This window comes from Ceratosolen solmsi, unplaced genomic scaffold, assembly GCF_000503995.2.
Source record: "Ceratosolen solmsi marchali unplaced genomic scaffold, CerSol_1.0 scaffold35, whole genome shotgun sequence".
Taxonomy (NCBI): domain Eukaryota; kingdom Metazoa; phylum Arthropoda; class Insecta; order Hymenoptera; family Agaonidae; genus Ceratosolen; species Ceratosolen solmsi.
Window position 1 is genome coordinate 8849268 of NW_011948423.1, and position 20820 is coordinate 8870087.

The 20820-nt window shown below is 36.6% G+C and overlaps 1 protein-coding gene across 1 annotated transcript; it reads right to left on the reverse strand.

Moving 5' to 3' along the window:
* Positions 1-1237: 1237 nt before the first annotated feature.
* Positions 1238-20458, reverse strand: LOC105362352 (uncharacterized). The gene is made up of 23 exons (XM_011499782.1): positions 19986-20458; positions 17383-17518; positions 17205-17305; positions 15975-16713; positions 15681-15854; positions 15392-15598; positions 15036-15314; positions 14426-14962; positions 14171-14334; positions 13520-13672; positions 12625-12976; positions 12120-12307; positions 6916-11980; positions 5336-6622; positions 4655-5095; positions 4309-4579; positions 4004-4230; positions 3711-3928; positions 3247-3630; positions 2828-3181; positions 1786-2751; positions 1515-1697; positions 1238-1432 (listed from the first exon to the last, which is right to left on the reverse strand). The coding sequence occupies exons 1-23, from the start codon at positions 20148-20150 to the stop codon at positions 1340-1342; spliced, it is 12684 nt and encodes a 4227-aa protein (XP_011498084.1). The 5' UTR covers positions 20151-20458; the 3' UTR covers positions 1238-1339.
* Between the last annotated feature and the right edge of the window lie 362 nt (positions 20459-20820).

Consider the following 20820-nt stretch of genomic DNA (forward strand, 5'->3'; position numbering starts at 1 on the left):
AGTGAAAATTTTTACAGTATGTAATCAGATTACTGAAATTTTATTAGTTTTAGGATATTTACTGTATTACAGCTATTAGTTACTTATATTTATGTGCGTTTGATTGTATATAAAAATAATTGTTAATTTTGTACAAACAATACATAGATTATAAGAAATTTTTAATTGCTAATTATAGCATTTATCAATGCCAAAGAATTGCATTTATTGATTATAAATATATATAGACACATATAAGGATTTCTATACATATCGTTAGATTTACATAATATTCAATTACATTGACTATCGATTGTTATATGTAAATATTTTAAGCTTAAGATTATTTAGTTACAATAGTACTATAATTAAATGAAAATAACTCGTTCCTAATGCTTTAATAGCTTATTTAAAATGTAAATAATCATTTACTTTTTCCATAAATAAATTTATAAATTTTAATATTCAAAGTAGCTGCAAAGTATATTTCTTTTTCTGTAATATAATTTAATTAGAAAATGTACAGTTTATATATTTGTATATATAATTAGTGTAAAAGCTAGATAAAATGATGAAAAAAACTTTGTTTTTATGATATTTATTTGTAAACCTCTCGTATATATCTTGTTTTATAGTAACTGGTAAGAAACAGAAAGGTAGCAATAAAAAACCAAGTAATTATTAAATTTTTACCGATTTATTTTCGTATAATCGTGTACAATGTTATATTAGAGTACTTGTTATTTTACATAAATCTGGTGGCTCAAAATAACGTATGTTTCTACTTATGTACATTTATGGTGCTGTGTATATGCAATAATACTTAATAAATTTCTATATTACAATAGGGTCAACATCGGTCGACTCCATTTAACATACAAAGATACAAACTTTTCTAGTATACACATACACGACTGTAAACTTATTTTGCGCATAAGCTTACATCGTGTTTTTAATTTATTTTTCCTTCAAAGATCATAATAGTAATATACAGATAATTCACCTCTTGATTTTGATATAAAGTAAAACTAATATTGTACAACTTTGGAGGAATGTCGTGATGGCGTAGCACCAACTTCACTATAAAATTGTTTAATTGAACCATAATGGCACTTTATAAATTAAATAATGCCTATATATATATATATATATATATATATATATATATATGTATATATATATGTGTGTGTGTGTGTGTATGTGTATGTGTGTACACATGTTTATGCATGAATGCGCACGCGCGCGCATACGTGACATACATGCATACATACATGCATACACATACATATATATTTTTTTATTTCTTCGTGTAAAACCTACCCAATAACGTAGCAACAATAACAACGGTGGATCACACTTTTTAGTTCATCCACTTGCGGCAGTTAGGCGCCCCACACGCGCATGCTATCTTGTGCTGGTCATCTTCAATGTCAAATTTGTAGTCGTATGCCAGCTTAAACAAAAACAATTTTGTTAAAAGTTTTTCTTCCTTTCTGTAAAACTTAACGTAAAAATAAAATTATACAACGATGTACCTCTTCACCACGTGAGATTCTTCGCTTCGCAAAGATAATTATTCTGAGATCACGTTCAACTTCGACAATTTCAGCAACACAGTTTGGATTGCAGGAGTGATTGATGTAACGAGCAAGCCCTCCGCATAATGTCGCATCAACTACACGATCCTCATCTAGACGAAACATATAAATTCCTCGATTCTGAAATTGACAAATAATGTTGCACAATAATAAAAAAAATTATAGACACTTAGTGAAATGCAGAATAAAAATAGTCGTGGATACGAACCCTAGCTTCATATTGCTTTTCTCTCGTCTCGGCCAATTCAGTACGAATGATTTCCCCAATATATTCAATGACCATAGTATGTTTCTCTAGATCGCGGGCTGCATAAAGACCCAGACCCTGTATTTTCGATCTGGCCAAATAAACGTTATTTCGCCAGTCTTGCTTCATTTTTTTATATTGAGAGCTCTTTGAGTGAACGAACTGCTTAGAATACGGGCATGCAACCTCTCCCGAACTATTTGAAGCGGGTGCATAGGAGGCCCGTGCCGAGGAGGCAGTCCGCTGTGTATGTGGTCTCTTCCATGGCAGTTGGTTCTTTAGTCGCGCTTCCGTTCTTGCGCAACCACTAGGATTTATGGCAAGCGGTAGCTCAAGTAAAGGATTTCTCCCGTACTTAAATCTGTAATCGGTCAGAGTTTCGATACCGGGCAAGCTTTCTAGAACGCGCACAACCGCAGGCTCTGTCAGGCCGAAAAGATCCTCACCGGTAACGTAACGCGGGAACAATTGAACGCTATTGGTGCTCCGACGGAGTTCTGCGAGCGGCTCGAGAATGCGATTCCAAACGGCACGCGGTGACGCGTCGCGTAACTCTACGTCCTCTTGAGAAGGTTCCTGTACGAGCACTCGAAATTCAGGCCGTCCTGATACGTCATGGATGGAACAAACGTAGCGGCAACGTTTGTTTGGCCGTCTCATGCTCCAGTAGAAGCGAACGATCTTATAGCCAACCGGATAGATATGGTTGGTCGTGTGGAAATTCGTTAGTTGGTGTGGCAAAAGCTGCCCAACGCTTAGGAATATCAAGCTTCCTACACGTAAGAGGTTGTTGTGATCAGAATGATGCATGACAGCCGCCACCTGTTTATTCTCGTCTCGATTCACGTACACTCTTCGATAAACAGAGAGAGTCGTAAGCTCATTATCCTTTTCATTTTTAGGAATATGCTGTGAACAATATGTGCTCTGCAAAAAAAGAACACTTCAATGATGATTTTCTGTTATGCAATTGAAAATATGAGAAAACAATTTTTTTAAATACCTTATTTTTATAAAAGATACAACCATCTCTGACCGCGCATCCAAGATGATAATGGCTGTTGCAACGTATTTTGAAGCATTTAACAGTAGCGCCAGGCTGTTTGCAAAGAAGGCAGGTCGTACCTTTTGCGGATTGTAAAGCTATATCTAGATTCATTAATGCTCCGTTAACTGTTTCGTATACTTCTTCAGACCACAATGCACAATTAAGGTGAACCCATTTATCTACATCGAAATTAAGGAGTCTAGCTGTGCCGTCGCCGGCACCGTCTCCAACATTTTGGCAAAACATGCAACGACGAGTATCATCTGTACTTAATGGAAACGAAACGGTAACTCCTAATCGAAAAAGCATCTGAAAAAATGTTTTATTTTAAAAAATATTTAGTTGAATTATTTTTTATGTAACAATGAAATTACCTCTGTAATTTCACGATCAGTTGGTTTTTTGTATTTCGTAGTAGGTTGTATTGCACCGTTTATCCAAGTTTTATATCTTAGACCTCTCCAAACCTTAGGTGGAGGTTGTGGTTCCATACAATCGTTCAATGGCTCCTCAGAAGCTGGATGTTTCTTTGGTCTTTTTTCATCAGAAAAGCTATCTTTACTATGTTGTGATTCAAGTTCATCCTTTTCAGTTTTTATTCTACATTCAAGATCCATTTCTATAGAATCAACATCCATTGGTTCAATTTGCCCGATTGATTGTTTAAGAGAAAATTTTTTTTCCTGTATTTTCTTTAAATCTTCTTCTAAAAATTTAGTTTCTGACTTCTGGCACAGATGATCAACAATTGCAGCAGCCTATATAAAGCAAAATATTTTTTGAATATTAATATAAATTGGATAAAAATATTTCATGATGCATGAGAAAAAAAACTTACTTTGTCATGAGTATTACTTGGAGTTCTATGCATTAATGCAAATTGCATATAACACGTTACTGAGCAAAAGCAAAGTTCATCACCAGGTTCTGCTTCCTCTTTACTGAGAAATGGCAAGTCGGAGACTTTTTTTCGTATTAAACTGTTAAGTATTACAACATCACAATGACGACAAAATTTAGCTGCTCCATTTAAAATACTTTGAATATCAATTGGTGCTATAAATAAAGCATTTAATTTGTATTATATAAGTACAAAAAATTGCATTTCAGTAATTTCAATAAGTATATTACCTCCTTCTTTCCCATCTTTTCCTTTAATTCTATAGAGTCCTAATTTCTGGCTTGGAGGTGTGGTCGTGCGTTCGATAATCTGATAACCAGTCGGAGGAGCAATATTTAGAATATTCGCTAAATCTTTAAGAACTCCCATAATATCATCCGCTGCTTGACTATTAAGGGTTAATGTTACCGTAACATTTCCGTTTTCCGATAAAGTTGTTGGTGACGATTTACTAAGTCTAATAATTTAAAATATTTATAAATAAAAAATATAAAACTTGGATTCTAATTTTCTAATTTTATTATTTAATAATTACCTCGGTACTCCTACGTTCTCCTTATCTTGTTTTGCTACATCCTTAAGATGTCCCGGTTTCAAACGAATGGGAACTGGTGAAACTATCGGAATAACAGGTGATATTCGTCTTAACCAATCGGCTTCTTCATCGGATTCTTCTTCAATTAATTTTAACCCAGGGAATCGATGCATATATTCGGGAATGACACATTCGGGAGAAGAAGAACTCACTATAGTATCGGGCGTATCGATATCACGCCCCATCAGAGAGTTTTCTTTTCTATCATCAGCTAATAAATAAAAAATTACTAATATAAACATTACAAGTTGTATAAATAATAAAAATTTATGATGTTTGTACTTACAATCATCTAATTTAAGTGGAGGAAATTCTTGGTCGTAGAAGCTTCTTTGTGTAGAAACGGGTGGAAGTGGTGGTAAGGGTTCCAATTCACCAAATGGTTGGGTATTATAATGATCAGAGATTCCCATAAGTCGGGCATTTCCATATGCACCAATAAGATCGCCAGTTCTTGTGTTATATTCCACTGGACCACCAAATTTTGATAAATCCCCTGAACCGAAAATGGGACACACGCCATAGTTTTTACCTAAAAGAGGTTCTAAAACTGCCATTGGTTGAAGTTGTCGTAATTGTATCATGAGATTGTCAATATATGTATCGTAGTCCTCATCCAAGCGAGACACCTTTCTTGACCTTTTCTTTTGAGGAGCCATAGAGGCATCTTTTCCTTGACTTTGCCTCCGTTTTTGCTGATATTGGCGCCTTTTTAACTTTTTGAGATCTATTTAAATAAATATTTATATACTTTAGTTAATGCATGGAAAACAGTAGTTAAATATACATTAAATAGTTAATTAAATTACATTAAATTGATACAATTTTCTGAAAGTAACTTGAAATATTTTGGTAAAAAGTATTTATGAGCTTTAATTCTTAAACGTTTGAATTATTTTTAATCATTTTTAATCGTTCACAATAATAGATTTTACTGAAACAAAAGTTGTAACCATAATATAAATACCAGATTTATCGTCGATTGGGCCATCGATGAGTTCTTCTTTGGCAGATAAAAAGTCTTTGGTATCAGTTAGCTGTACGGAAGTACCGCTGGAGAGGACGTCATCAAGTATTTCTTTCTTAACTTCAGTTAAAGGCACAGTGTGTTGCGCAGTTGTACCCTGTGGCAGCTGAGCTTGACGACTCAATGTCTGAGCCATTGAGGCCGTTTGAGGCACTGGAGGTTGTATTGTATTAATCTGTTGAGATGTCTTGGTTGATTCGCTGACTGTCGAGGCAATGACATTCCCTAATGCACTCGGCGATCTTTGAATCGTAGGAGATATAGACTTGGGATTGGAAGCTGGCATTGCGGTGATGTTACTCTGTTGCGTGCTAAGGCTCGATGTAACATCTTGAATCTCGCCGACGTTAGATATTTTTGACCCAATCGCTACTTCTTGAGTCTGTTGCTGCGACTGCGACGACAGTGGCAGCGGTAACAACGATGGTGATGACAATTGTTGCTGCTGTGATTGTTCCATTTGTATACGCGTGCCAGAGGTTGACGTAGATATTCGCTGCTGTTGTTGCTGCGATTGCTGATGTTGCTGATGTTGTTGTACTTGGGCGACGTTACTCATCGTTGCATCAATGCTTGTTTTCACTTGAATCTGTAGGCTAGCTGCTTCTTGATGAGTTATCGATTTATCACTCGATATAAGTGGAATTGTAGCTAAGCCAATTTGCTTCTGAGTTGTTGAAATATTGGATTGTTGGAAGTTTTGAGACGTTATTGGGACTAGTTTCGCTTGTTGTTTCTCGGAAGTCTCGGCTGTTGGTTTGGTTAAAGTTGTGAGTAAAGGTGAGGTGATCGCTGGAGTCAATTTTGTAGGCTCCTCTACATTAGGCGAGTTTTGTGATTTGACAACGTGAGACAAAAAGGAAGTTTCTCGACTAAGAATCTGCTTCGTATTTGTGGACTTCGGTATTGGAATCTCATCCAGTAACGGTGGTATTAAAGATGATGGCGTCGGAGGTACGGGCCTCGCTAATTGATCTTCCAACGACGGTACGTTAGGGAAGCTTGCGGTTTGAGTCGAGCTGCTTGACCCAGAGGTAGTTGCACAGGCTGTATTTTGTAGTAGTTGTTTTAACAGAACGTTTTGAGAATCTTCCATTCTGTGTGATGAACCACCAATTTTGCTTATTTCTAGATCAACTCTCGTTGCTGACACTTTTTCAGTCGATAAACCTTTCAGCAATGATGCTTCCGTATCTTTTTTCACAAGTAAGGCTTTATTTGCCGCTACTAAAAATATAAATGAATGCAATATTAATAAATCATTAAATAATTGATTAATTTGTTTATAGAATAATATATTTTATACAATAGGTATATAAACTATTGTTTTAAATTGTAGTTTTAGTATAAAGATTTTTAAATTATTAATTATTATTGAGTTTATAATAATCCATGTAGAGTATTTATTTTAAGAATAAATTAATAGTAAAAATTGATCTTTAACTAGTTGATATTAAGATCGCGTGCATAATACGGTATAAAGTAAAAAAATTTATATAGCTTGCGCACGTGTTATTTACCTGGCGAATCTGCATCCGAGCACTTAGTATCTATAGGCAAGTTTCCAGCGGATTTGTACTGAGAAGGGCCAGTCGTGAGCTGTGTATGAAGAAGTGTAGGTGCTTGCGATAGTGTTGATTGTAGTATACTCGTGGTGACGTTAATAGTGTTGGCGATGCTCGCAGCTATCGGTTGAACGAGTGCTCTACCAGCGGATTGGGCAATCGCAGGACTCGGACCCAATGGTTGCTGACCAGCTGTCACGTTCACTAGAACGCGGGAGACTGTGGTGGGGGAACTTGTGCTCACTTGCAGTACTGCCTGCACACTCGGGGCAGACGATCGTTGTACGGAAGACTGTGAGACAACCGAATTAAGAAGATTGCTACTCGAGGTAAGTATCGTGTTGGCGCGCAGTCCGCCAGCTACTGAGGACTTAAGCGAACTCGTGCTCGAGAGCATTGCGTTGAGCATCGCATTAGAAGTTATGGAGACAGCACTCGAGGAGCGACCTTTACTACTCAGGCTGCTCTCCTTATGCCCGGTCTCGGGCTTAGCGCTAGTCTGCAATCTGTAACTGCCCGAGGAGGCTAAGCTGTTATTAAGAGAGATGAGACCAGCTGTCGTTGAAGTACTGGAACCAGAACCACAGCCGTGGCCTCCTTGCACACCGCTAGAGTAACTCGGAGTCGGATTGGAATGCAGAGAGGAAAGTAGAGTACGTAGCTGGTCGCTCACGTTTTCTGTATTCGATTTGATTTCCGTAGGCTGTGAAAGTGGTGATAAATGGGGCACAGACGTTGTACTTTGTAATTGGGTAACCGTGTTCACGGTTAATGTTTGAGTTGTTTGTAGAGCTAAGCTCTTTTTATTTGTAACAGATGACTGCTGGACGCTTGTCGCACCGGCTTTAGTGTCAGATACCGATTTCCCCTCTATCATTATCGCACTTGCATCACTTGCTGTCGGTTCTTGCTCGAGATCGGCTAGTGAATCCTGTAAAATATTCAAAGGTAGGGCTTCTAATGGAGCTTCCAGTTGATACATTAAACTCGATTTTTGTGACTTGTCATCCTGCATTTCGGGTTTAGATGATATAATATTTTGTAACATATCAAGAATATCGTCCGATGATTCTTCCATCATTGCTTTTTGCTCGGACAGTCTTGATTGTGCGAAAAATTTATTACTCTCATTTTCTGTATCCATTAATGATTGTAACGAAGTTTTGTCACTTGCTAAATGAACCAAATTTTTTGATTTGTATTCTTCTACAAGTTGTTCTTCAACTTTCTCAGATTTACTTACTTTCCGAACATGTAAATTATCATTAGAAATATCTTTAATATCATTTTGAGTTATGGTTTCAACGTCGTTTTCTAGAATATTTACTAATGAAAGATCATCCGTGACAGGTGACATTCTTTTTAAAGTACGTACATCAGTTTTATCTTTAGTTAAAATTTTATCACCATTAATTACATTTTCATCATCAGGATTATGAATTGCTTCCAACATACTTTCTAACTCATCAGTAGTATTTAGAATATCTGTCTTTTTATTATCTACTACAAGAATATTCTCTAAGGTTGCCGTATTAGAACTAGTATCTATAAGTTTATCTACTCTTTCCTCTTTTGTTATCTCTGAAATTGACTCTTCCTTTTTTCTTGCTTCCTTGCCAATAACTATATTGTCATATTTATCCATCGATTTTGAAATTAAAACCTCTTGTTTTGGTAACTCTAAAGTAACGATTTTCGGTGATGTAAGTGTAGTTGAAGTAGATTGAGTAGTATACTTTTGTGTGGCATTGCTTTTTACTTTTTCCACAGATTTTGGGACGGTAGAAGTTTTTGATTGTAAAATTTGAGTTGGTAATGTAGAACTTATACTAGATACTTTTTCAGCTAAGCTTATAGAAGGTTGACAACCTATTGTCGATACCAGAACAGTAGCTGTTTTTTCAGGTAAGCTCAATACAGATTGACAAGCAGCTGTCTGAAGCATAGTTGTAGAATTGTGTTTTGTTACAATATCTTCAGTTTTTGATACAATTTTTCCAATGTGAATAGTACTAGAACAAATACTTTTTGAAGCACTTTGACTGAGCTTAGTAATAAGTTTAGCATCTGATACAATACTAGAAATAGGTAAGGGTGTACTAATTTGTTTTTGACTTTCCAATGTTGTAGAAGTTAATAATTCTTTCATTATATTAGTAGTAGGCATTGCTAGTGTAGATTTTATATGAGGTTTAACAGCAAGAGTATCACAAGATGAAGTTGCTTTTGCACAAATACTAGAATAAGTGGAAATTGATTTTGTCATACCATGTATAATATTCTTTTGATGTAAGCTTTCTGGAGTAATTTGACTAAATTTTTCTTGAAAAGCATAAGATGTGTACGATTTTTTTTCTTTCGATTCTTCAACTGATTTAATTTCTACAGTGATTGGGGTTAAGGATTTTGTAACAATGGCAGAATCGATAGTTGGGATTATTGGTTCATTTTTAAGTTTGATTGTTTCTATTGAATTAGTTTCTAAGCTTCCTTCATCGCAGCATATTTTGGTTGTATTATCAGGTGATTTGGAAGTAGGATCAATAATTACAATATCCGATTCAGTAAGTGATACTAAAAGATCTTGTTCTGGAGAATGATCCATATAAAGACTCGGAGATGGATCGACATTAAGATCTTCTTGATCTGGCGATTCTGGAGTATCTGTTACAGCAATCAATCGTTTTCCAACAGGCATGGCTCTTATAATATCAAGATGTAAATCCTTTTTGTTCCTATTAGTTTGCCCAGATAAAAGCTCCTCGTCAAAAGATGTATCTTCGTTAGGAGGTTCTGGATGTTCAATTTCCAAAATATGAACTAAATCATGACCTTCATTATTATCATTAACTAAAGCATTACTTAAAGAATCATTGCTATCAACAGATAGTACCATATCAGATTCGAAAAGCACATATTCTTCCTGCATTTCACTTTCTAAACTTCCAGATATAACATCAAGCTCAGGGTCGCCAAATTGCTCAATGACTGGAATGTCATCATTATCTTTTTGAGCAGTTGAGCTTAAAGTAACTTCTGTATTTATGATTGTCTTATCATCGTCGTAATCAGTAGTATCAGGAAGCGACTCTACTTTGTCACTAGGACTTCCTAGAGTTATTGCTGTATTATTTGTTATCGAAGATGATGCGGCCTTCGGCTCTACAGTAGTAGGCGGGGTTTGCGGAGGTGTATGAGAATCATCGTCAAAATCATTGTAATCCGCACATACTAATGAATTTATTTTTGATTGCGAAATGCCCGTTTTTCTATGTACAGCGGATGAAGTATTAGGTTTATCTTCGGAACTACTTAATTGCCCTTCTGCTGTTTTTCCTTTACTTGATTCTGGCTTAGAAGACCACATTGGTGAACCTCCTCTAAGCCCTAACTTGAAAAATCCATATCTACCAAATAAAATGGGTAAGGGTATTGGATTATTAGGATTATGCGAATTTCCGCCGCCTCTATTGTTTTGATCAATCGTTAAATTTGACTCTTGTTGACCCTGCAATAGCTGCAAATTTTGTGTATTTTGGAGGTGCTGCTGATCGTTTATTGGGTGATTACTCGAATTCTGCGAATTAAAGGTAGAATGCGGTGTGTGTGGAGTATGAGGAGTTCTCGGTGTGCCTGGATTCTCAACGCTTTGCGGCCGATCAGGCATTGCTGGACTATTCCCAGTCGATTGCCTACGTTGCATCTGCATTGGCGAACCGCCTACCATTGGGCTCCGTGGCATAGGTGAATTCGGTGTTTGACAAGTCGGCGGATGATGAGCACCGGTCATCTGATGCAACATTGGTGAAGTCGACGGATGATTTCGCGACATTGGGCTGGGTGGTTGATACTGAGCTACCATCGGAGAATTCGGCGGATGACTCTGTACTCTTGTGTTCATTGGACTGGATGGTTGCGATGATTGGCTAAGCTGCTGTTGCAGCATTGGTGAACCCATCGTTTGTTGAACCATCGGACTACGAGGATGAGGAGAGCTTGGTGGTTGGTTATAATTTTGTTGCATTTGTTGATGAAGTTGCGGACTTGGTGAAGATGCCGGTTGTGATACCATCGGAGATGTGGGTGGTTTCTGTATAATTTGTTGTTGCTGTTGCTGTTGCTGCTGCTGTTGTTGCTGTTGTTGCAATGATTGTTGTCTCTGAACTATTTGTAGGTTACGTTGATTAACTATATTTTGATTTTCTTGTGATATAACGCTGACTTCGTGCTGCTGTTGGATCATCTGCTGACGTTGAAGCATCTGCTGATGCTGTTGTTGTGTCATCATGGGCTGCTGATTTGGTTGGGGACTGCCAAGGGGTGAGCGTTGTCCATACATCATTCCTCCCTGAATCTGCATTCTCGGTCGCTGCACAACGTCAGCCATAGCCGTTGGTCGAACAAATCGTTGAGGAAGAACATGCATCTGTTGAGCCATTCGTACCTGCTGCTGATCAGGTACAAAGGAACCAGGGCTGGTTGCTAACCTGGTGCTAGCAACGGCTCGATGCTGAGGTGAAGCCATTCTCTGAACAGTTGGCCCGCAAAGTCCCGGTGAAAAGGGACTCTCCTCGGATTGCGAGTGTGGTGTACCGATCCTTGGAGAGGGTTGCATGTTGCTATGGGGTGACATTGTACCCGGGCTATGCTGTACTATCGAAGCCACGGGTGAATGTTGGGGCATACCTGGGCCTGGACTCTGGGACATAAGCGCAGCTGGGCTATGCATCGGTGAAGAGTGCTGCGAAGGTGACATAAGAGGTGAGCACGGTTCGTTTAATTGTGATGGCGGTTGCTGTTGTGCATGCGCTTGTTTCTGCTGTTGTTGCTGCTGTTGTTGCTGTTGCTTGTTACGATACTCCTGTATGAGCATACCATGTTGTCGACTTTGTTTACGACTGGTATCTAAATGTTTCTGGAATATTGCTTGCTCGCTTGAAATTCTTTGAAGTTCAGCAGCATCATTTTCAGGCAATTCATTGCCAGATTTTCGACATTGTCTTTGCTTGCTGTTAAGAGACTGTTGAATAAAATTAATTTATAAATAAGAAACTTATATTATATGTTATTATCATTAAAAAGAAGCTAAATAAAAATGAAATAAAAACATTTACTAATCAAGACACTATTGCCAAGCGCACACAAAAACCATGACTCACTTTTCTAACCTTCCGAAGTTTTTGAACCTCTGTTTCGTAATACTTCAATTGTTGTGTTAATATCTGATGTTGATGATTTAACCATTGTTCATATTGAAGTTGTACGTGGCGCTCTTGTTCGGTAACAACATTATCTGGTGGTACAGGTGGCGCCGGAAGTTGAGGTATATTAAATGTTGTAATTCTTGCTATAAATATATGGGAAATTTTACTTTTAAGGAAACTTTTGAGATAAATATTATATAATACATAATTGGCTATACAGTATGCATAAAAGTAATAAGTTTATTATATTAAAGTAAATAACGTGATTATTTGTCAAAAATAGTATTTTAAAACTTTTTATAATCCAAAACAGTTAATTTCTTTGCAAGAAAAATAAAGAATGACAAGTACTTTTTATTTAATAATTTTGTCTGTTTTGTTATTATTTCACAACATAGATTGTAAAGCTAATAATGTATCTGTGTACACGAAAATATGAAAATAGGTAAATAAAACCAACGTTCTGTAGTAGTTTGAGTCGTAATGGGTTGCCTTTGAGTTTGAACAACGACTTTACCAGGATCGGTAATAGGCTGTTGCCAATTCTGAGTCGCTGAAACAGACGGTCTGGTTGTGCATGATGGTCTAATTGTATTCACTCCAGTAGCGACATTAGTAATTCCTTGAGGAGGCGACGAAAGAGGAGCTGAACCCAAAACATCGGCGCGCAAACGTTCAAACTCGATATCACTGAGCAATGTATTACTTGGAGTTGTTGTATCTGCCTGTTGCTGCTGCTGTTGTTTCTCCTGTTCACGTTTCTCTTGTTCCAGAAGCTCCTCCAGAAGCAATGGCTGTTCCTGTGAACATGACTGCTGACCGTTAAGGTCTAATTTCTTAACAAGCGGGAGGTTTGTAAAGAAATAAATAAAAAGATGAAATAAAAATGTTAGAAACATGATTCGAAAAGCCATAATACATTTCAATTAATGTATTTTGACATCTGTAATATTTTGTTAATCACACGTAAAGGAATGCATTTGAACAAAATACAAAACATGCAGTATTTTAAAAAATCCTATAGTAGTCAACTAACTTATTTATAAATATGATATTAATATATCCTATGAAATGTTGTTTCATGTGATTGCATGTTACTATTTTTCAACAAAAAATAAATATAACCCGGTTACTCGCCAATAAAATTTATTAATTATTTATTAATATGAAGCAAAGAATATTCTATCTGTCTGGTTTATAATAGTTCATAAATACATAATGCAGAAATAAATTAAAGAAAAGAAACTATCAATCACTAATATTTTTCAATGTGTTGAAAGGACAAAACATTCATATAATGAAATGATAAGTAAATGTTTCCTATAAATGTTGTGAATGCCCCAGAATTTGCTCACCTGCAGAAGCAAGGGCCTTCGGTGAGGATGGGGAGTCACTGATGGAGCACCAGTATGAACCATAGGGGTCATCGGTGGACCAGCCACGGATACGGAATGTCTCATGTGCATGGGGGGCCGCGGCAAACCCCGATCACCTGGGCATAGCCCCATCTAGACATGCACCAACACCAACGCATTGCATACACCCAGGCCAAAACACCATTTTACCATCCAATACTAGCTTTTATTATGTACAATTCACTTGTATACACTTAATAATATAAAATCCCAATTTTACTTGCCTTTTCTTCTTTTCTTTTATTTTTACTCATTTCTTTTCTCTAGTAATTTGCCTTTTATTTAAAATCTTCTACTCATACATGCCATTTAATTGATGACGTTTTGAACATATTTATCTACATTACGTTTATATACCTATCTAATGATCTATTAAAACCATCACCGATTTATAATTGATAGAATATTACTTAAAAATACACGAACAAATTATTAAAAGAGCACAATATTGTTATAAGCATTAGGTGTGCTTATTATAAATAAATCTAAATTAATTAATAAAAATATTGTTAATTCAGTTATGATTAATACTGAACTTATTAAGCAATCCAAAACCTTCACATGAGACACATTGAATAATGAAGAGCGCACCTGTATTGGTCCTGGATAAGGTGGCGGAGGTCCTGGATAAGGAGGAGGTGGTGGAGGTGGCGCCAATGGCATTCTTGGGCCAATCATATGTCCAACTGATACCACCCTTCCAGCAACATTTTGAATGCTTGTTACTCTCATTCCCATACGCTGATGTTGTTGAACTGTATAAAATAATTTTTTTACAAAAAATTAAATATTTTTAAGTTTGAAAATAATTCTAAGAAAAAACGAATAAAATTGAAAATATATAACCTTGCATATGCTGTTGTGGGATTCGCTGTGGATGAGCGGGAAACGTAGAAGGATAACTAACAGTTACGGAATTAGTCGATGTAACAACTCCGACAGCACCATCTGGAGATAGTAGTCTTGTTCCAGGCAATATCGGCCGTCCCATTGCAGCAGCTTGTTGTACATGCTGATGCATCTGCTGTTGAACAACGACAGCCTGAGGATGTGCTTGAGGTAGTATAGTAGCTTGTGGCTGGGCCGTTTGTGCAGCTTGTGATATCGGCGCCAAAGTTTGAGCTTGTGTCAAGACGTTAGATGTATTAGTTGATGTTTGCATTGTAGTACCATTTACTTCAGAACTGTCAGTAACACTTGGACCAATAATACTTTTTGATTTGTGCTCTTCTTCTTTAACATCTTTCTTTTGTTTTTCTTCTTTTGTTTCAACTTCGTCTTGTTCCAGATCCAAATCCAATATATTGGTTTTCTCACCTCCGGTTAATTGATCTAATTCAGGATCGGCATACTCGAGAATATTAAAGTCAGCGCCCATTTCAGCTATGAAGCAGAATAAAGAAAAGTTGGTCAAATTCTCGCGCGGATTCAACTAATAAATTAAAAGTTTACTCACCTAATAGTTCATCGTCATCATCAGCTAAATCTCCTAATATTGCACTCACATTTTCAACCTCTACCATAGGTGCTCCTTCTTGTTCAAGCTTTTCTAATTCAGCTGTTACATTGTCTGGTATTTCTGAAGTCTCTGACATTGTTACAGTAGCTTCACTAACTGTGGGTAAAATTTGCGGTCTAACCATACCTGCTGTATTTATCATACGAATTCCTTGATTTACCGTACTTTGAGACGTTCGAACAATACGTTGTCCCAAATTTTGTCCTTGATTCGAATCTACAAAATGTTACAGTAAAATACATATTTCCTTATAATTGACTTAATAATATATATAAATAATTTACTTTGCATACCAGCAAATCGTTGCTGCAGAACTTCGTAATGTTCCTGTAATTGAGTTCTAGGTCCAGCTATACGTTGTATAATTTGATTATTTTGAAATTGTTGAGCAACATTAGAAGGCACTGAAGGTCTTTGTAAAAGCATTCTATTTCTTGGATCTAGTCCTTGTAATCTAGCAGCATCGATATTTGTTACTGCTGGATGTCGTGGAGTCAATCCTAGTTATGACAATCGTAAGAATTACATTTAAATAAAGAGTAATAACTTTTATAAGAAAAACTCCTGAAACATTAAACTCACCAATGGGATTTCGTATTAAAATATTAGACTGTATAGGCATACGTGGTCTTGCTGCACCAGGAGGAAGTGGCTGTCTAAAAGTACCTTCACCTGGACTACTAGACGGCTGCTGCGGATGCTGCTGTATAAGACTAGCCTCAAATTGCTGAGGTGCTTCGGTTGCAGCTTGACCATCTAACAAAAAAAACATTTGTAAAATAAGGAATAATTACTACATTAGAGTAATCAGATAAAATAATTTCAAGTTGGGTAGGAAATTTTAGATGAAAAATATATAAATAAAATTGGTAATACCTTGATTCCACGCTTGATTCAATGGTTTCACCTCTTTACTAAACTGTTGTTGCCTCTGAAGCAGATCTCTCAACTGCCTATTGACTTCGGGTTGTTGTGCAAAAAGCTCTGTAGATTGCGTATCGGTGCGTTGATCGGCTCTCGGTGATAAATAGCTTGCTACGGGGCTCGGGGTCGCCGGTGAAGGCGGCTGCTGAGGTTGCTGTTGCTGCGGCGAGGCATAAGAATCGGGCGTGCGTGAAGGTGCATAAACATGACTCGTCGGCCTGCCTGTCGGTGCACTAAAAATGGGTCGAGGGGTGCCCGGAGGCTGCGGAAAACCGTCGTTGCGCGGTGATGTGGAGTAGGATGGAGTGGACCTGGATTGATTCTGGGACGCCTGGCCGAAGCCCTCGACACTCTCGAAGCGTTGAAAGTGCTCGGGCTGTGGCTGCGGGGCCGGGGACTGCGGAAAATCATGAGGGGATTGAGGCGCTTGAGGGGAAAAGGGGGACGGCGGCTGCTGCTGGCCGAAATTGTTGGACAACCCAGACCTCGCAACAACGGGCAGCGACCGGCCGACCTGCGCTGCCGTCGATTGCTGCTGTTGCTGCTTGCCAACTAGCCGGCCGGGCATACCTGGATGAGGATTTGGGGGTGCAACTCCTCGGTTCACTTTCAAAGCCGGGGCGGCGAATTGCCCACGCGCTGCTGGCTGCGACTGTGACCCGGAACCCATTTGTCCCAGAGGATTACCATCCTATAAATGAAAAAACCAACTCATAATACATTCTCCATTTTTTTGTCTCAACCTATTTTCTTCATGTTCTTTTTTCTTCATGTTTCTTTTCTTCATTCAAAGTTTTAATACATGATATGGTCTATCCTTTTGAATTAAAATTTGAATGCGTTGAATGTTTAGACATAACTAATAAGACAATTTCCACAATTCTCACAAAGAATTCTCGGTACACTATATTTTTTTCAAACCGCATTAATAATATTTTTATTATATACATGGTATTCAAGAAATGCTAAATATGCTTAAAATCCATTAATTTAAAATAGTGTTTCATGTATCTATTATAGCTTGCAACAATTACTTTTTCATATCATTTATTTATATAATTCATTAATATATAATTTATAAAAAATTATAAATAACTATTCATTTTTTAAATAATGTTCTAATAAATTTTGTAATTTATCTATAACTTATAATCATCGCTATAACTGATGTACAAAAAATACCTGTGAAGCAGAAACTAATTGCGCAGTCATAGTACTTGTGTTTTCAGTATTTAATGTAGAAGTACCATCTTCGGTAAGCTGTCGATGAACTCTTGCAATAGCTGTAAACGGTACATAAATTAGAAATCGCACATTTTCATAAAACAAATTGTGGATGTCAATTACTAGGAAAACTCACCATGTGCCCGCTGATCGTGAATAACTTGTTGCTGCATCTGCGCTTGTTGCTGTCGCATAGCTTGTAGCTGTTTCCATTGACGTTCCTGCTCTGCTTCTCTATTAGAGCGATCTCGATTAGCAAGCTTATCTTGTTCCTGTCAAAATATATTCGCTATACTGTATTTTTGCTTAGATTTCATAAAACACTGCATCTTTACAATGAAACGATTCCAAATGTTATTTTGTCATATAAATATTAATATATTAAAATAAAATTTATTTAAAAAGATGCAATGTTCATTTGGAAAACGCGCTAATAACGTTAGACTTTTGTTAAAGATCAGCCAAGTACATGTTCAATAGCAGCGATTATAAAAGGCAATAGTTTACCAATTTCTAAATAAAACCAAAGGTTAGTAAGTGCATTATAGTATGAGTAATGATCAGCCACCATCCAAAAAAATAGAAATACAATCTTTTTGTAAAAAATGTTTATTATTTACAAAAGCTTTAAAATCAACCGTTCATGCAACTGATTGAAAAGTAATACCAATTAACTACTTTTAAGATATAAAATAAATTAGTGTTGTTATTACATTTATTCACGTTAAATTAATTATTAAAACAGTATTTATAAATATATTTTTTATATAAATACATAGAATACCTAGATTTATGTTTGCTTAATAAATATCTGTTATATAAATATATATATTAGAATAAAATATTAAATTTTTTATATATACTTTAAAAAATATACTACGCTCTCTCTCTCTTTCTCTCTTTCTTATATGCACGCGACATACATACATAGAGAGAAAAGCAGGCATCGCTCAAACTTGTATTATAAAATAAGAAGCAATGAAATGTTCGCTACCAATAAAAAGACTACAATGAATATTAGAATAACCATATCCACCAATTAAAAATATTATGATATATTAAACTGATGTAGGAAACTTATTGACCAAATTTTAGGAAAGGAATGAAGATCGATAAATAATTTTTGGGATAAATGAATGTAACTGGGGTAGTTGATATAAATCATATTTTGAGACTTTTGACATGCCATGGTACAAATGATAAATGTAAAATATTAAATTAGAATAGTAACGAATAAAATATTTCAAATGAACTAACAGCCACAAGAGCAAAGGAAATAAAGATTGAGAGGAAGAAGCTGCGGGAAGAAAATCAGGCACAACAAATTTATCATTATAGTTTAAACATCTGGGTAGGCTAATCATTCCAATTAAATGTTCTTTATCACATATGAATATTAATTTATAATACATAAATGCTTCTTTAAAATATTACTAATAAATCATTGTTGAAGCAAATCAATATACTAAATACATATAACATTTTTAATACACATAGAATAACATCATTTGAATTACAAAACTGGATTTAATCACGAAAATAAAATATTTAACTTTAAATTTAGTTGCTTGCTACTAAATTGTAACAAGAATTTCTACATTATTATAATGAAAATTATATAATAATGATCATGCAGACTCTACGATATATATTATTTTGTCTTTTAACGTAAATGTCAACGAGTTGAAGTGCTCGTTTGGTTTGAAAATGTAACTAATTGAAAATCTGAATTCTTCATTCGTGTAAATCAATAAACAAATTTAAAAAAAATTGTATTTATTTCGTCGCTTTATTAAAAATATTTTTAAAAAATTAATTAACACAGTAGAGCGCTTTAACTTTTTGAAAATAAAAATAAAAAATTATTTAAGTTTTGTTTCAAAATGTACAAAAAATTTATTCTATAATTAATAAATTTAAATAAAATGCAAATTACAATAAAAATTAAAGAAAAAGTTGATAAAGAAGGCAATTAAATAATAATAATAATAATCATCATCGTCATCAGTACAATAATAATAATAAAGACGTAATAATATTGAACGGCAAGACACAAGAGGCACAGTGAAGGTGGCTCACCATAACCGGGGACTGTACAGGTACAGTGTGAATAATTGCAGTGGGTGGCGGGTCGTAGTGCTCCTGGCAGAGGGAGGGAAGGGTGCGCATTATTTCAGACGGAGTGAGCACTCTAATTTGATGATCTACCGAGGAGAATTGTCGAGCAGGAGCAGCAGTTGCCGCCGAGGTGCTCGAAGAGACCTGGTGGCTATTGTTAGTGGCGCTACTAATAGCTTGTGGCTGTGGTGCTGCGGATGTACGTGGCGCTGGTTGCGATTGGAACTGGATTGGGATTTGGGCCTGGACTTGAATCAGAGAGTGTGAATGTGGATGTAGCTGTGTTTGTGAGTGTGACAGTGATTGCGATAGGGGTGGTGGGGTTTCGTGACGATGACCGTCACCGGCGCCCAAAATCGTGTCACAACAAGAAGATGTGGAGCAAGTAGAAGAATTAGAAGAGGAGGAAGAAGAAGACGATGAAGAAGACGATGAAGAGAAAGATGATGATGATGAAGCGCTTGTCAGCTCGTTCGTTCGATGATTGTTATTGGGATTGTTATTGTTGGCAAATGTTGAAGAGGTTCTGGGCGAACAAGAGGGTGGCGTGGAGTTGGGGGAAGAGCTTGGAGAGCGAGATGTTAGCCGTCGCTGCGCCTGTCCTCCCTGCACCGCACACACCTCCGCTAGTTGAGGGGCAGTCGTTGATGCCGAGACCGTGTGGACTGCTACCTGAGCTGTCGCCACCGTCGTGGCCATGACGGCTGATGGATTGGAAGACCCAGACTTATCCGCTACAGCTTGTTTGTCCTTCGGCTCCGGCAGTGGTTTTTGATTCGTCGCCATTACGACGACGGGCGGCACCGAGACTGCGCCCTTTGTGAGAATTCCAACTCCGCTCGCTCCTGTTGTTGGCTTCGTGTTCACTAACTCCTTAGGTATCTGTTAGAGTCAACGGCCACCAAGGCGTTCACACATCTTTGCTTTGCTTTTATGTACATGCTTACTCTTAAGAGGGACTAGCAGCCAACTGAACATATCGTACAACCCATTGACTAGTTCTCACCAATATCTTAATATCAATGATTGTCCTAATTTAAATGCCGATTGCACTTCTACTGAGCAACGAGTCACACATCATACTGCCACGAAACTTAAATTGTTACATTTGCTTTACTTTTTTGTCTTTTCTTATAGCAGCTGGTGTTTATCTTTGCGTTTTTAAACGTGTTTTGTACACGATATATAATTGATGAGAGTTTTATGAAATTTATTGTAGAAAATCAGTATTAGTCGTGTTAAATATAGAGCAATGACATCACGAAATAGTATTGGTAGATTTTACACGTAATTATTAAAACAAGTACAAAGATAGACACACAACGTTTAAAAGATTTTGGATTATTAATATTGTAAACAGCAAGGCACCTACTTTTTTTTCTATTAACGATAATTCTATTAGAAAATGTTAAACATTTGACGATTTGTTAGTTTGATTTAATTGTTAGCGACAAGA

Bases quoted from the DNA above. Each gene is read 5' to 3' on its own strand.
- LOC105362352 (XM_011499782.1), bottom strand. From the start codon at position 20,150: ATGGCGACGAATCAAAAACCACTGCCGGAGCCGAAGGACAAACAAGCT. The intron at 17,306-17,382 runs GTGAGTTTTCCT...TACCGTTTACAG, and splicing joins TCACGATCAGCGGGCACATG to CTATTGCAAGAGTTCATCGA. The intron at 16,714-17,204 runs GTATTTTTTGTA...TTTCATTTATAG, and splicing joins AATTAGTTTCTGCTTCACAG to GATGGTAATCCTCTGGGACA.